This window comes from Cyprinus carpio, chromosome B10, assembly GCF_018340385.1.
Source record: "Cyprinus carpio isolate SPL01 chromosome B10, ASM1834038v1, whole genome shotgun sequence".
Classification (NCBI taxonomy): domain Eukaryota; kingdom Metazoa; phylum Chordata; class Actinopteri; order Cypriniformes; family Cyprinidae; genus Cyprinus; species Cyprinus carpio.
The window spans coordinates 16,752,096-16,766,737 of NC_056606.1; the positions used below are offsets into that span (position 1 = coordinate 16,752,096).

The following is a 14,642-nucleotide window of genomic DNA, read 5'->3' on the forward strand; positions in this document are numbered from 1 at the left end:
TGGATCCAGGAACCCATTCCTTCAATATTAAATGGGTTTAAACTTACGCAGATTAAATCTTGCTCTTATGGATACAGGTAAACAGCAAAAAACAAAACAAGGGGAAGCTGAAGTCAGATGCAAACCCCACCCGCTCTTGTTCAAATCATGAGACAGGTGTACAAAGTCATTAGTATGATGCAGGCATGGGTGGAACAACTTGAACTTACGCAAACCCCAATGCGGTTATTACATTCCATTGAAATAAAAGCTCTGCCTGTAAAAAGCAGCTTGACCTGTTAGTCAATGAAACTGATTTGCAAGAGATAAATAAGTCACAGTAGCCACAGCACAATAACTATATAAATGTATATAAATGTGTTTTAATCTATGACTTATTGCTCAAAAATATTTATTTTAATTCAGCTTATTTTAAAATATCTCTAAATATAATCATGCAATTTTTTTCTGCAGTTCTCAGTGGCTCCAAATCTAACCCAATATACTCAAAATATGAATATAAGGGTATTTACTGACAAATAGGATTCTTATAATGATTTATTGATTTACAGTTAACATTTAGCTTTGCTAGAGGGGAAGTTGACTTCCTGTGCTTTGGAGGCTGGGTGTGTGTTCAAGATTTGATTTAAGGTGGGTGGTGCACATTACTCAGTCTTCACTGATACTTTTCACAAGACCTGAGAGTCAAACGTCTTTTCGGATACTAAGAAACTTTTGTCTGTCTTAGATTTTTCTGAAGTCTGGAAGGACACATTTTGGTTATTCTGTGGGAAACCAGGCTGTGGCTGTCAACAGAGAGAAGAATATATCCATGGTTTGGTGTGTCGGTACAGATCATGATGTGAAGCACAGCATGTTTTCTAAGCAAGTGTCTACAAGGTATGTGGTGTAAAATTAATTCATATTAATTGTGAATGAATAAATACGTATTTACTGTTCATTTTATGTTTACAATTTAGCAATGTGCTAAAAAAATACCTTTTTAATGAGCAAATTTACATTTTATTATCTGTTGGTTTGCTAATGTTTTATGGTTTGTTTCTTGTTATTTACTTAAATGTATTTGATATTATTTATTGTTAATTACAGGGGTAGGTAGTACATGTTTGATTCAGTTATATACTGTATTATAACTAAATTGTTATATAAATGAATTATATACTGAAACATTACTTTCAATTGTAAGTTATGTATTGAGAGACTAGTTAAACCACTGGTACCTTATCAAATAATCAAAATACTGTCTAATTTAGAATAGCTTATTATATGTGATATTCAATATATGCTACTTATCTGAAAGAAATTAAGACCTTTATCTTGCAAGGATGAATTAAACTGATCAAGTGGCATTTAGGTTACAAATATTCTATTCTCTTTCAAATAAATGCTTTTCTTTCAAATATTATATTTATAATTCCTAAAAATGTATCATATATTTCCAAGCCTTACCAACCCAGACCTTTGATTAACTTTAGGTAGTGCTAGTTAGTATATAATTGAAAATATGAAGACATTAAATATTTTAAATTTCTTTTAAAAAAATATCAATATTAAAATTATGAATAAAAAAAATTAGCATTAGTTTGTGCTTTTTAGAGTGAGATTTTGAATATTGCAGCAAAAAAGAAGAAAAATACTGTTAAGTTTAAATTAGATTGATGCATTTGTTAGCACCCTCCTCTACAGTTTGAGTTTTCTACTTAATGTCTGATCTCTGATAACATTTACTTTTACATTAGATAAAAAATTTACAATAGATCAGGTCAGTTGTATTTGTATTTGAAATACACACCCACCATGGATTTTCAATTGAAAGCTCTTGAAAAACCAGACTAAAGGTTAAACAAATGTTTGTGAACATTCTGTAAATTCAGCCTTGTGTATTTATGAAATACCTATTGAAGCTATATTGAAGTAGCTGAATGAAATGTGAATTGAGTTGTACCAGGAAGCGGATGTGTTAAAGCTTCATGAGTTTAATTATGTTACCTGTCCCAGTCTTTTGTTTGGGAGTCACGTCATGGCCAGTGTATTGACTTAAAGTGTCAATCACTATAGTTACATTTACATCACTACAGTTCAAATTCACAAAATGTAATACTTATTACTTTGAAACTTCTGAAGTCATTTTTTGTGTCTGTTGCAAAGTGAGTGAGTTTTCTGTGTATCTTTTAGAGCAATGGCGACCAAACGATTGAGTAGATGGAGTTTTGGATGCTGGAGCCATCTGGATTATGTATTTTTCCTGCTCCTACTGTGCCTTCCAGGTGAGGTCTGATGCTCTTCTTAATTTTAGGGATTGTCCTCCTGTTTGCTCACCTATTATGCCACAATACTACTCTACATTTGAGTTTATAGAACAAAGCTAGATGATAATGAAATGTAATGCCTGTTTGTGCAATGTAGTAACATTACACAATGGCTTGTGTAACTTCTAATGACGATCAAAAGCTCTTCAATATCCTGTATTTTGCATTTCGACATATGCAACCCAAAAGTCTTCTATTGAAAATATAGAGGTTTTGCATTGCTAATTATGTAATCTGTTATATGATGAGCTGCATGAACTTAACAAGTTTGTGTAGAACAAGATGATCCAAAGAGCATTTTTTTGTTTCAATGGAAGAAATCTGACATTTTGTATAAAATGTATTCAAGTTTAAAGGGGTCATATGATGCAATTTCAACTTTTCCTTTCTCTTCGGCGTGTTACAAGCTCTTGGTGCATAAAGAAGATCTGTGAAGTTGCAAAGACTAAAGTCTCAAATCTAAAGAGATATTCTTTATAAAAGTTAAGGGTCAACCACTCCTACCTAAAACGGCTCGTTCTAACACGCCCCCACATGTCTACATCATGATGTGGGAAGATTTGCATAACACCGCCCAAATGTTCACCCAAAGAAAGAAGGCGTGGCTTTTATTCTTGCTGTTGCCGCTGCTGTCACTGTGTGTTTCGTTGTGAAAGCGAAACTACTTTGTTTGGCCTTCCAAAAGAGGACACAACTAGAAATCAGTGGTTAAGTTGTATTTACAACACTGTTCTGGAACAGTTCAACCCAAATATTCAGATGTGTGCAGCGCATTTCGTGGAGGACAAGGACTGTTTCCTGTGAGAGTATACAATTTCGGTGTCTGTTTCTATAAAGTGAAATTCCAAGTACGTAAGTACGTTTTCATATGTAAAGGATTTGCCACTGATGATTCAAACGCGAGTTTTGAGCAGTGTAGAGTAACTGTTAGAGCTTGTTGTTTGTCGTTTCTCCGAACACAAATGCAGACATGATTTTATGTTTTTGCAGTGCCACGCAACGCAATGCATAAAAAGACAGTACTAGTCATTGTAATCAGTAATAACGTCCCCACTGGATGCAACAAATGCCTCGTTTATAATGGGTTTTATTGCTTTTGTCTTGTCGTGCCGGGACACACATCACAGTATGTTAAGGGACATAACATTTCCGTCACACGCTTGAGGTATTCAGCCAATCACAAAGCACTGGATAACTGGCCAATCAGTGTACACCTTGCTTTTCAGAAAGATTGGCCCTTGTAAAAATCAACGCGTTTCAGAAAGGCAGGGCATAGAGGAGAAAAATAATGTACAGTATGTGGAAAATAATGTGTTTTTTTTTAACCTTTAACCACATAAACACATTGCATTACACCAAATACACAAAATAATGTTTTTTTTAGCAACATCATTTGACCCCTTTAATGTCACAGATTTGTTAAGAGACCTGGAAACCTTGGTGCATTATCTTAAATAATTTTTATTCATGTTACATCATGATGTTTTTTAAACCTAACATTTTGAATCCAAGATTTTGTCCTCTCTTTTTGTACCGCATTGTATATTAACATTTTTTCCATATTCATTGTATGTAGCGTATATAAGCAGTAATTTGTTTCAGACTATGTGTAAGTGTCTGCATGTCTCTCCTATAGTGTAAAAAGGAACATCTCAGAAATATTGTGTTTAGGATTCCTGTAATAGGAGCATAGCTGAGTCACGTAAGACTTGGGCTGTGATCACTTTGAAACACAATAGCCTAACTGAACCAACCATACAAATATAGCTCAGTCAACCTGCTGGACATGTTTTAGTCTGGAACAAAACCAAAGCCAATTTCTACTTATGCTTATGAATCAGCTCAATGGACAGACAAAAAGAAAGAGATGGATAAAGAGTAGCCCTTCATTACAAAAACAACAACAGCAGGCTGATGATGCTTACCAGAGAGACTGATATTTAATTATTCTATAGACAAAATAATGAAGTTTCCAATAGCAGTGTGTGTATTTATTTATAAATGCCATACATTCTCAGTTAAATTAAATCTTTAATATATACAACTAATATTCTGATAGAGATCAAATTATGTTGTGTCTAAATTTTTATAACATGATGAATGTTATAGTAATACATTAGTTGTAATTTATTCTTTTCCTGTAGTAACATTGAGCACAAATAGCACAACAATTGGGATTTCAGCCACCACACCATCTACAGGACCTGAAAATTCAGCGACTGGAGGAACCACAGATAATATTACCACAACACATTCATCTTCAACCGAAGGTCCCAATAACTCATCAACACTGCCACTAACAACAAGCAATGCTACTATGCAAAATACAACTACAATGGTGGAGACCACAGTCGCATCTTCTAACATAAGCACAGTGATCCCAGCAACAACATTAACAACGGAATTAAACAGCACTGATAATCGTACTACGGAAAGCACACCATACACATCCACTGCAAACACGACTTCTTTTGAAACAACCACAAACTTCACATCCACTGGAAACACAACTTCTTTTGAAACAACCACAAACTTCACATCCACTGGAAACATGACTTCTTTTGAAACAACCGCAAGCTTCACATCCACTGGAAACATGACTTCTTTTGAAACAACTACAAACCTCACAACATTTACAGCAACAGTAAGTACAAAAACACCATTATTAGCACCAAAGTTCCATTTACATCCTACAGTATGTTGTCAGGCACCATATTAATAAACTCATTATTAATATCATCTTCAGCCCGGACCATCCCCTTCTGCCAATATAACTGATACAACACCAACCATTAACCAAACATTAACAACGACCGGTAAGACATACAGTGTTAAAAAAACCCTCTGTGTACCAAACCACAGTTTAGACTTTTCTGCATGTTCTTTTTACATTTTACCCCTCTTCTAATATCTAACATTCAGTCATTCTTGTCTACTTACAGCACCCACACTTTGTAACTTCAATCAAAGCTGTGCGAAAGGTAAGTATTACAACTTCAGCAAACATAATAGCCTGTTTTTCTATTAAATGTAAGGAATACAATGCATAACTGACTCTTTTGGTCTTTATTAGCATTTTACTGGATGACCGTTAATGTAACAAAAACAGCTGAAAATGAAATGATCAAAACATGGGTAAGTACAGGAATGATCCTCACTTAGAAGAAATGATATTGAGAAGCTTTATTTTATTTTATTTTAATATGTATTATACCTGTTAATAATATAGAAAACATAAAAATATAAATTATATAATATTTATGTATTAACCTTTTTAATTGGATTTAATATATGACCATATTTTGTTATGACCATATTATATTTTAATATATAAAAATACTTGTACATAATATTTCATATAACAACATTTTATACCATAATATTTTTAATAATGCGAGTTAACAGTATATAAAACAATTACAGTGTCCAAAAATATGGAAATGCTTTACAGTTTTCTGTCATTTTTTGAAAAGCAGTAATTAAACTCAATCATCTGAAATGTATTTTTCAGCTTGAGCAGCTTTACAAAAGCAAACTAATTGCATGTGCAGTTTCCATGCGGATGGTTAAGACAGTGGTGGAGGAGAACTCTGATGGCAAATTAGTAACAGCTGAGCCTATCACAACTACAAGCATAAGGTAACCCCTCTACACTGTGGTAGCCTTTTTTCTCATCAATGAATGCATAAAAATGTTCTCACTTAAGGCCCTTCAGACATGTCAGTACTTTCAAACTGAATAATATTTATGTGTTATGTAATTTGTCTTTCTTCAACTTAAAAAAAACCTATGTATTTTATCATCATGCATTAATGACTGACACCTCCGTTATTTAATCAGAGATGTTTAAGGAGCTTTCAGTTTCCATTATTTCCCTTGCCTAAAAATTACTGTGCTTTGAAAAGCTAATAAATGAATCTGGTCTTCTTTCTGTTCTGCAGTACAGAGAATCCCAGGCTTGAAGTAAGTGCAGATTCAGTTGTCATTGCAAGCAGCACATTTTGGCATTTTATCAGAGTTCATCTGAGAAGCATACACAACATTTGCTTTTATTTTCCATTACTAGGACATGGAGGTCACGTGTGATCCAAAAAATAGTACAAAGTCAGTGTCAAATGCTGCTCTCATCCATATTAAACATATTCAAACAATAGATACAATCATTGCACTTCTATAAGCTTCTCTTACATCATCCTGGTGTTTTCTGACAGGGATGCACTGTGCAATATTCTTCTGATGCTGAGTGCACCTGCCAATGTTTGCTGCATTAGTGACGCTGTTGTGAAGATGAACTCAGAAAATGTCAGTGTCAGTTTGGTGGGAACAATAGAAAGAGTGGGTTAGTAAAAATTCCCCTAATTCTTGACTTTTAATAATAGTATTTTTATTTCTTTTTTGCTTGCAATTAATATTTTATATTGTTTTATGTAGAATAAAAGCATTGTGTATAGATTGTTTCCATCTTGGAATAAAAAGAAATTGTACTATCTGAGTATCACATAATCTTTCTAAAAGATGTGATGTGATGTGCACAGGTGTGTGTGCAGGTTATACAGATTATATATCACCAATTTTTTCTGGACAATATGACAAATGCAATCAGACAGTCAGAATTGATGTATGTACAGCAGGACCACAGAACATCTCATGGTAAGTTTAGACACAGACTGGAAAAGAATGGTGTAGCACGCTTACATTAATGCTAATTGAGTAAGATACAACCTAAAATTCTTTTTTCATACTTGGTTTTCTTTGTTTTCTGTCTCATTTCTTGCCTTTTCATAGTGGAAACAATACAAATGCAATTTTTCCACTGGCTACTGGTGATCAGCAGATCTGTCCTACTAGCCCACGTAAGGCTTCTTTTATCCTCTTTATTAATAAACCTGTGTGCTTTAAATGAAAGATATTTCATTGCTCAGAAATGTTACATACTATAAAGACCTTGTTGGTTTTCGACATATGTAAAAATGTTAATGAGCAACTACATTTACAATCAGTGTGCCATGATGTTTTAACATATCTTTTGTTTTTCCCTAAAGCACCGCAAACATGTAATTGTTCCTCACACTGCAATAACTCAGGTAAGACAAGTTTATCATGTAAGAGTCTGTAAATGCACAAAAACCCTGCTTCAAATATAAATGCATTTGAAGGGTAATTCAGCTCAAAGGTTATATTTACATGTCCTCCTCTATTTTAGATTTCTACTATTACCATTTTAATGTACAGTTTAACCAATACTTGATATTCAATTCCACCAACATGGTTCAACAGTCCGTAAGTATCATGTGTAGTATTAAATTCAGAACACTGGATGTTTATTCATAACTTACATACTGATTTGTGATAGTTCTATTGATCCTTCTATTGTTGTTTTTTGTTATTTAGATTTTTCTACAGTTTTCATTGTTGAATCACTCAGCATGCAGCAACATGTCGTGAGTTAAGACCATTTTTATTGTATCTTTTTGTCGTCAAAAAGCGAAAGCAAATAAATCGAACCCATGACCATCTAGCACAATACTCTACAAGCTAAACTGCAGGATATCTACTAAATATCATAAATACTATAGTAATTCACTTTAACAGTCCTCTTCTACTTCTGCCTTTTAGATCTGCATGTAACAGTGTGCAGACTCTCATAAATCACTTTCAGGTAAGATGTCTTGATGTCAGCCTAGAAAGTCTTTTGGTCTTAAAATGGTGCATGTCTCTTATTTTCAATTCTGACTCTTGCAGGATGTAGGTGTGAGTGGTTGCATAAACAGGTATGTTGATTCTCAATGCAACATGATTTTATGGTAAAGTTTGTTCTGCAGTTGATGGGTGGTTAATGTACTGCTCCTTCCTGTCCGGGCCAAGCAGTCAGGACGAGGTCTCTGCAAGCAATTGTAGTGTTATATTGAAACTTGACGCAGCTATGGACCCGTGTGATGTTCGCACAGCTGTAGAGGCTATCTCTGAACTTCAGAAAAACTTCACCTTAAATGGAGTTGTAAGCACAGTAGGTAAGTGTCTTCTGTAAACATAGCTATATCAGATTAGTTTCTAAATATATATCTGATTATAGTTGTGATTATTTTCAGCTGTCTGCTCTTATTCTTTGGATCCTTTAAGAAAGTATTTCATATGGGAGCCATCTTTAAGTACAAATTTCAGTTCTGAAAGCTGCATGGAGTCAGACAGAGTAAACTTGTTAACAGATTACTGGTTAGTAAAGTTCAGTGTTTTCTTTGCATACAGTGTGTCATTAATGTCATTAGGTATATGTATGCTGTTTGTATTTATTAGCAATATTCCTCTGCCACAAACACATACAGTATACAGTACTATAATTTATGCATGAAGGTGTACTGTATATATGTCCTTAAAACTTCATCACACACACATTGCATATCTGTTTTCTTATGTTTTCATATGTTTACAGCAAAACAGGTGTTAACTATAAAGGCAGCCCAAGTATTGTCATTCCCCTGAATGTCAGCTGTAATTCATCTGCACCCACTTTTACAAACAGTACCACAACTCCTCCATCTTTCACAAGCACCTCCCTCTCGAACACAAGCACCATCAATGCTACAGTCTCCACAACAGAGTCTGTGAATGTAACAACTTCTCCTGCTAATGTAACAGCTTCAGGTAATTAAATACAGTAAAACAGGGCTATGGGAGGGCACATTTAACCTTCAAAAAACAATAATAATTTAAAAATAATCTCAAAATGCACTAAAATGTATTCAGAAACTTTTGGGCACCAATTCTCACTATTAACTACAACGTTTGCCTGGATAAACTTGTAAGGTAGTAAGGTAGTTGTTAAGTTTAGGTGTAGGATTAATGGATCTAAAATGCAGTCATGCAGAATAAGACATTAATAAGTGCCTTGTAAGTACTAATAAGCAGCCAATATGCTAATAATATGCAGGATAATAAGCAACTAGTTAACAGTAAGATTTGGTCTATATAAAATAAAGTGCTACTGTTTTTTTAACTTTTTTATGTTTAAGAAATTAAAGCCTATTTTAGGACCATCAAGGTTTTTTTTCATATTATGACTTTATTTTTACAGTACAATTTGTTGGAAATAAGCTAACATGATAGCAACATGATAAACAAATACTATACAACTGTCTTTCTTGACAAAATCATTTTATTTTCTTTATGCAAAATATAATTTTCTATTTCATTTCTGATTTTGGGGTAAAATGTGACCCAGACATGTTCTTGACAGGTTTAATGAGATTCACCTTGTTACTGTCATAAGTTCAATGTAATTATTAATGCTATTTGTAGAAAGAAAACTTGAAGGAGCATTCAAGAATGAATTTGGGATCGATCAATTGACCAAACGACTGAATATTTACCTTTCCCTCTTTGTATAGTGTCTACAACCATGTCAGGGACATTAGATGCTGAAGGATTGTTGAAGTTGAGTGCAAATTCCTCATCTTTAAACACCAGTCAGGTGGACCAGATTTTATCACAGCTAGAGTCACTCCTCTCTGGGCCCAACATCAGCCTGGCTCTGGCAAACACCTCTGTCAATATTGTCAACAACCTCCTTGATGTTCCTGTAGCTGTAATGACTCCTTTCTCAAAGAGGTGAGACACATTCATCTGTGGCCAGGTTTATTACTGTTTTGTCCCATGCTTTTTATTATGACATAATAGTTAAAGTATTGAGTCAAGCCTACCTAGAAAGTACATTTACCTAAAATCAATTTTTAACTGTACATAAGATTCAATAATAAATGTTGTCTGTTATACTGTATACAGTCAAGCTGTTTGTCTCTGGTTACAAGCCATTGGGGTTGTGGACACAGTGGGTCTTAAACTGGTTGTATCAGGAACGAGTCAGTCAATAGTTTCACAGTCACTGGCTCTGGCAGTGAAGAAAGTCGATGGGACCAACTTTCAGGAGACGTCCTTCTCCCTAATCGAAGCATCTAGTGTGCAGGTAACATCTCCTTCATTCATTCTTATTCATCTTACAGACTATAGATAATGGAAATGCTGCTGTTTGCTAGCTAATGTAGAATAAGAGAATAAAAAAAGAGATACAAATGTTTATTCATGTGTAGGCTGGCCCTATACTGGTTTGACTGGTTTAAATTAAATTAAATTAAATTAAATTATTATTTTATAATAATAATAATAATAATATTTTTTTTGATCTTATAGTAGTATTTTTTGGGATGATTGCTTTTTTGTTGTTATGTTTTTTTGTTGATCAGTTTTATATCACTTTAAGTACTTATCATGGCCGTATACACTACACTACATAAATGAAGTGACAATACTGTACATGTTGATGAGCACAATAATTAGGGTTTTATGGGTCAGAGTAGCTAATTTGGTTCTGCTGTGTTTGGAATTACAGATTCGAAGTAACCCCAGCATGGAGACTGAAAACATGATGGTTCAGGTTCGATCCACTCCTTTGGGTTCAGTCACCCTCCCAGCATCCCTCACACAGAACCTCACGGCAGAACAGCAGCGGCTCGCATCCAGAGTCCAGTTCAACTTCTTCCAGAAGAGCACCTTCTTTCAGGTCTGAGGCAGAGCAATGCTTTTGATTCAAATTAGTTAGCTTTGTGTTAAGATGACTGCTGCGTGTTTGAATTAGCTGAATGGTGTAATGTGAACTGATGTGATCTATGACTTAGTCTAGATATTATCTGGCTAGCACATCTCAAAACAATTTACAGTATGTTTTTATTGGTGTAGTTATTGTGTTAGAAGCTTTAGTTTAATACATGTGACTCTTTTATATATATATTTAATATATATAATATGTGTGTATATATTTTTTGTAGGACAAAGCACTGGGTGAACGTAAAATAAACAGTGGGATTGTGAGTAGCAGTGTGGCTAACCTGAGCATCTCTGGTCTACAGAAGAAAGTGCTGATAACCCTGCGGAACACAGGGCCCATTCCGGTCAATATAAATAACATATCACAACAAACACAATAACAGATTTGTACTTCAATACAATACTGCTTTCGTATCTTACTCTCTTTTTATTCCTCCACAGGCTAACTATGTAGCTTCCTGTGTATTCTGGGACTTTGGATTAAATGGTATGTTGTCTCTTAATGTTCCCTTCTTTAGTGAATAGATTTTTTTTTGGTTGGGTTAATTCATGTGTTTTAACCATTGGTCATTGGCTCAAAGGTGGTTCGGGTGGCTGGAGTTCTTTTGGGTGTGATGTGCTTAATTCTTCTGCTGAAGAAACTCAATGCGCCTGCAGTCACCTGACCAGCTTCGGTATCCTGCTAGTAAGTTACATCACAAAGAATATAAATGACCTGACATATCCTGGTTTAATATTATATTTAGATTCTCTGGGATGTTATTTATAATTGTGTTTTGCTTGACAGGACATTTCTAAGACTACCATCAGTGGACTGCATGCTGAAATCCTGACATACATTACGTACATCGGCTGTGGCCTCTCAGCCATTTTCCTCTCTGTCACCCTGCTCACATATTTGGCCTTTGGGTATGGATCCCTCTTACCTGTGGAGACTCACCACTTATCTTTGTTTTAATTTAATCTGTCTATCTATATAAGACGTTTTTTTGTCTCATGACAGTAAACTGCGCAAAGACATCCCGTCTAAGATCCTGATTCAGCTGTGTTTGGCCTTGCTGCTGCTAAACCTGGTGTTCCTATTGGACGCCTGGCTGGCTCTGTACCCGGATGCCGTGGGTCTTTGCATCTCCACTGCTTTTTTCCTGCATTATTTCCTCCTGGCATCCTTTACTTGGATGGCACTGGAAGCTGTGCAGATGTATCTGGCCCTCGTCAAGGTGTTTAACACCTACATCACCCGCTTTATGGTCAAGATAGGACTTGCTGGATGGGGTACGTGACTGATTTGTTACTTCGATTTTACTCGCACAAGTTCATGCTTTGTTTTTGAAGGCTCAAATAGTTTAGTCTGTCTGAGAGCAGATGAGCTCATAATGTTTTGTTTCTTTAAAGGCATTCCTCTCGTGGTAGTCATAATAGTCATAGCTATTAACAAAGACCACTATGGCCTTGTGACATATGGGAGGTATGCAAGCGGAGCGACTGACGATTTGTGAGTAATAATCCCAATTATTCTCAGAACTATATTGATATGAAATATATAAAAAATATATTCTATATAAATTATAGAAAATAAAAAATATATATATATTTTTTACTTTAAATGTCAAATTAAACCCTGCTGAATATGTTTTATCATTTCTTTCATGCTTTTATCTTACAATGTTTTATAAAAATGTGTTTTCTCCCTGCAGTTGCTGGATAAAAAACGACATTGTCTTCTATGTTGCTGTGGTGGCGTACTTCTGTCTTGTCTTCCTGCTGAACTTTACCATGTTTATCGTGGTACTGATCCAGCTGTGTCGCATTAAGCAGCAGAACCCTCACAATGTGCAGAATCGCAGCAGCTGGCAGGAGATGCGCAGTGTGGCTGGACTCACCGTGCTTCTGGGCCTCGCCTGGGGCTTCGCTTTCTTCGCCTGGGGTCCTGTTAACCTTCCCTTCATGTACCTGTTTGCTATTTTTAACACTTTACAAGGTAGGTCCCAATTTGTACAAGTGCTCTACCATTCTTGATGGCTAAATTTACCCTATTTTCTTTCTTAAAAACGTCTCTGGTATTAATGTGCACTACTTATCTTTGCAAGAAAAGTAAAAAGTGTGGTTTCCTTGGAAAATCTGAAAGGGAGAAAAAAGGATTTTTATAAATTCTGTTCATTTGTCAGGATGGTTGTGTTTATTAGTTTCACATTACGCAAGCCACTGTGTCAGAGTTCCTTTGTGGAATCCATAATATTATCAGGTAAAACATGTCAGGGTTTATTTTTAGCATTCTGATGGAATGCTGACGCTAATGTACCTGTTCCCTGGCAGGATTCTTCATCTTTGTGTTCCATTGTGCCATGAAAGAAAACGTCAGACGACAATGGAGGACATACCTGTGTTGTGGCAGCCTGAGGCTGGCAGAAAACTCAGGTGAGAGGCCTTTAGATGTTCATGCAAATGACTGACTTGCTTTTATGTGTTATATTTATCTAATTACTGGCCTTCTCTCTTTTATGTACCAGAATGGAGTCGCACAGCAACGCAAAAGATAAACAAAGCCACCAAAAAAAGAGGGTTTTCATTCCGCTCTGCGAATTCTAACAATTCTAGCTCATCTTTCCTGAACCATGACACCTTGGCATCTGATACGCCCGTAGACGTCAGTGAGTATTACCTGCTAGACAGGCTGTGTTAATAATCATCTTTCCTTTTTCATGTTTATTACCTGAAATTCCTAGTTGAAACAGCAGGTGATGCTAACTGATTTTTGAACTAGACAGAACAGAACCTATTTTTAAGGGAATAATTGTGTCACTTGCTCCCCAATGGATCCTCTGCAGTGAATGGGTGCCGTCAGAATTAGAGTCTAAACAGCTGATAAAAGTATCACAATAATCCAAAAGTAATTTAGCGAATTTTCAGTTTTGGGAGAACTATTCCTTTAACTGTTTAATGTAAATGAAAGCATCTTTTATGCTTGTAAACATATAGTTCAATAATAAATCTGAATGTTAAGCTATTTGAATAATCAGATTAGATCTATTGTGAAAGAAGTGCAAAATTTGAGCTGTTTGTCTGTGATTACAGGCAACCCGATGGACGACAGGATAATAACTGCAGGAGAAGAGCCCAGCTCAGGTTCTGATGTGGTTTTGAATGAGATCAATGACCAGTACCGAGGTCAGAGGTCATACTGAATGACCTGATCACAGCCGGTATGAGTGTGTGTGCATGTATGTAATGTATGTGTGTGGTCTGGTCTAATGACACACTGTATTTCACTGCTATTTTAAATTTACATAAAGTATTGCGTGTTGTATATACAACAGGAATATTACTTCAAATGAAGCACTTTAATTAATGCAATTAAATAATGAAGCTACCGCAGTAATGTAAAACCTTTTAAACCAACAACAACAAAAATATCTGATGGTTTGGGTTGCATATTTCTTTCTGTGAGTAGTTGGATAATAGTGCAGTTGGAAAAAATTGGATAATTGTTTATGAAATGAAATTATGTGCTTAAAATATGGTTCAATGATTTGATTATTTTATGTATATCTATGAGTCTGGGACATTCAGAATAATGTATTTTATTTTTGTATTTTTATAGCTTTTCAAAAGAATAAAATGTACAACATAAGAGTATAACTAAAGAAATACAAGTTGAAGGTCTAGCTCATAGTTTTCTTTACAAAAACACTTTTCACACACACACACACACACACACACACACACACACACACA

The 14,642-nt window shown here is 35.1% G+C and overlaps 1 protein-coding gene across 5 annotated transcripts; it reads left to right on the plus strand.

Annotated features, from left to right (window-relative positions):
* Positions 1-657: 657 nt before the first annotated feature.
* On the plus strand, positions 658-14,572 carry LOC109048006 (adhesion G-protein coupled receptor G2-like). Of its 5 annotated transcripts, none has more exons than XM_042732916.1 (33): positions 658-879; positions 2,176-2,267; positions 4,454-4,953; positions 5,056-5,125; positions 5,252-5,290; positions 5,383-5,444; positions 5,821-5,948; positions 6,251-6,272; positions 6,376-6,413; positions 6,521-6,648; positions 6,845-6,959; positions 7,095-7,162; positions 7,352-7,393; positions 7,513-7,589; positions 7,701-7,750; positions 7,926-7,968; positions 8,052-8,080; positions 8,175-8,320; positions 8,399-8,522; positions 8,740-8,951; positions 9,695-9,915; positions 10,114-10,269; positions 10,693-10,863; positions 11,129-11,251; positions 11,349-11,394; positions 11,489-11,592; positions 11,695-11,816; positions 11,911-12,182; positions 12,303-12,402; positions 12,605-12,888; positions 13,224-13,325; positions 13,418-13,558; positions 13,983-14,572. In XM_042732916.1, the coding sequence occupies exons 1-33, from the start codon at positions 812-814 to the stop codon at positions 14,090-14,092; spliced, it is 4,005 nt and encodes a 1,334-aa protein (XP_042588850.1). In that variant the 5' UTR covers positions 658-811; the 3' UTR covers positions 14,093-14,572. The 5 variants fall into 5 exon arrangements, with proteins under 5 accessions (XP_042588850.1, XP_042588851.1, XP_042588853.1 ...); XM_042732917.1 differs by having other exon boundaries at positions 8,178-8,320; XM_042732919.1 differs by having other exon boundaries at positions 7,713-7,750.
* The last annotated feature ends 70 nt before the right edge of the window (positions 14,573-14,642 follow it).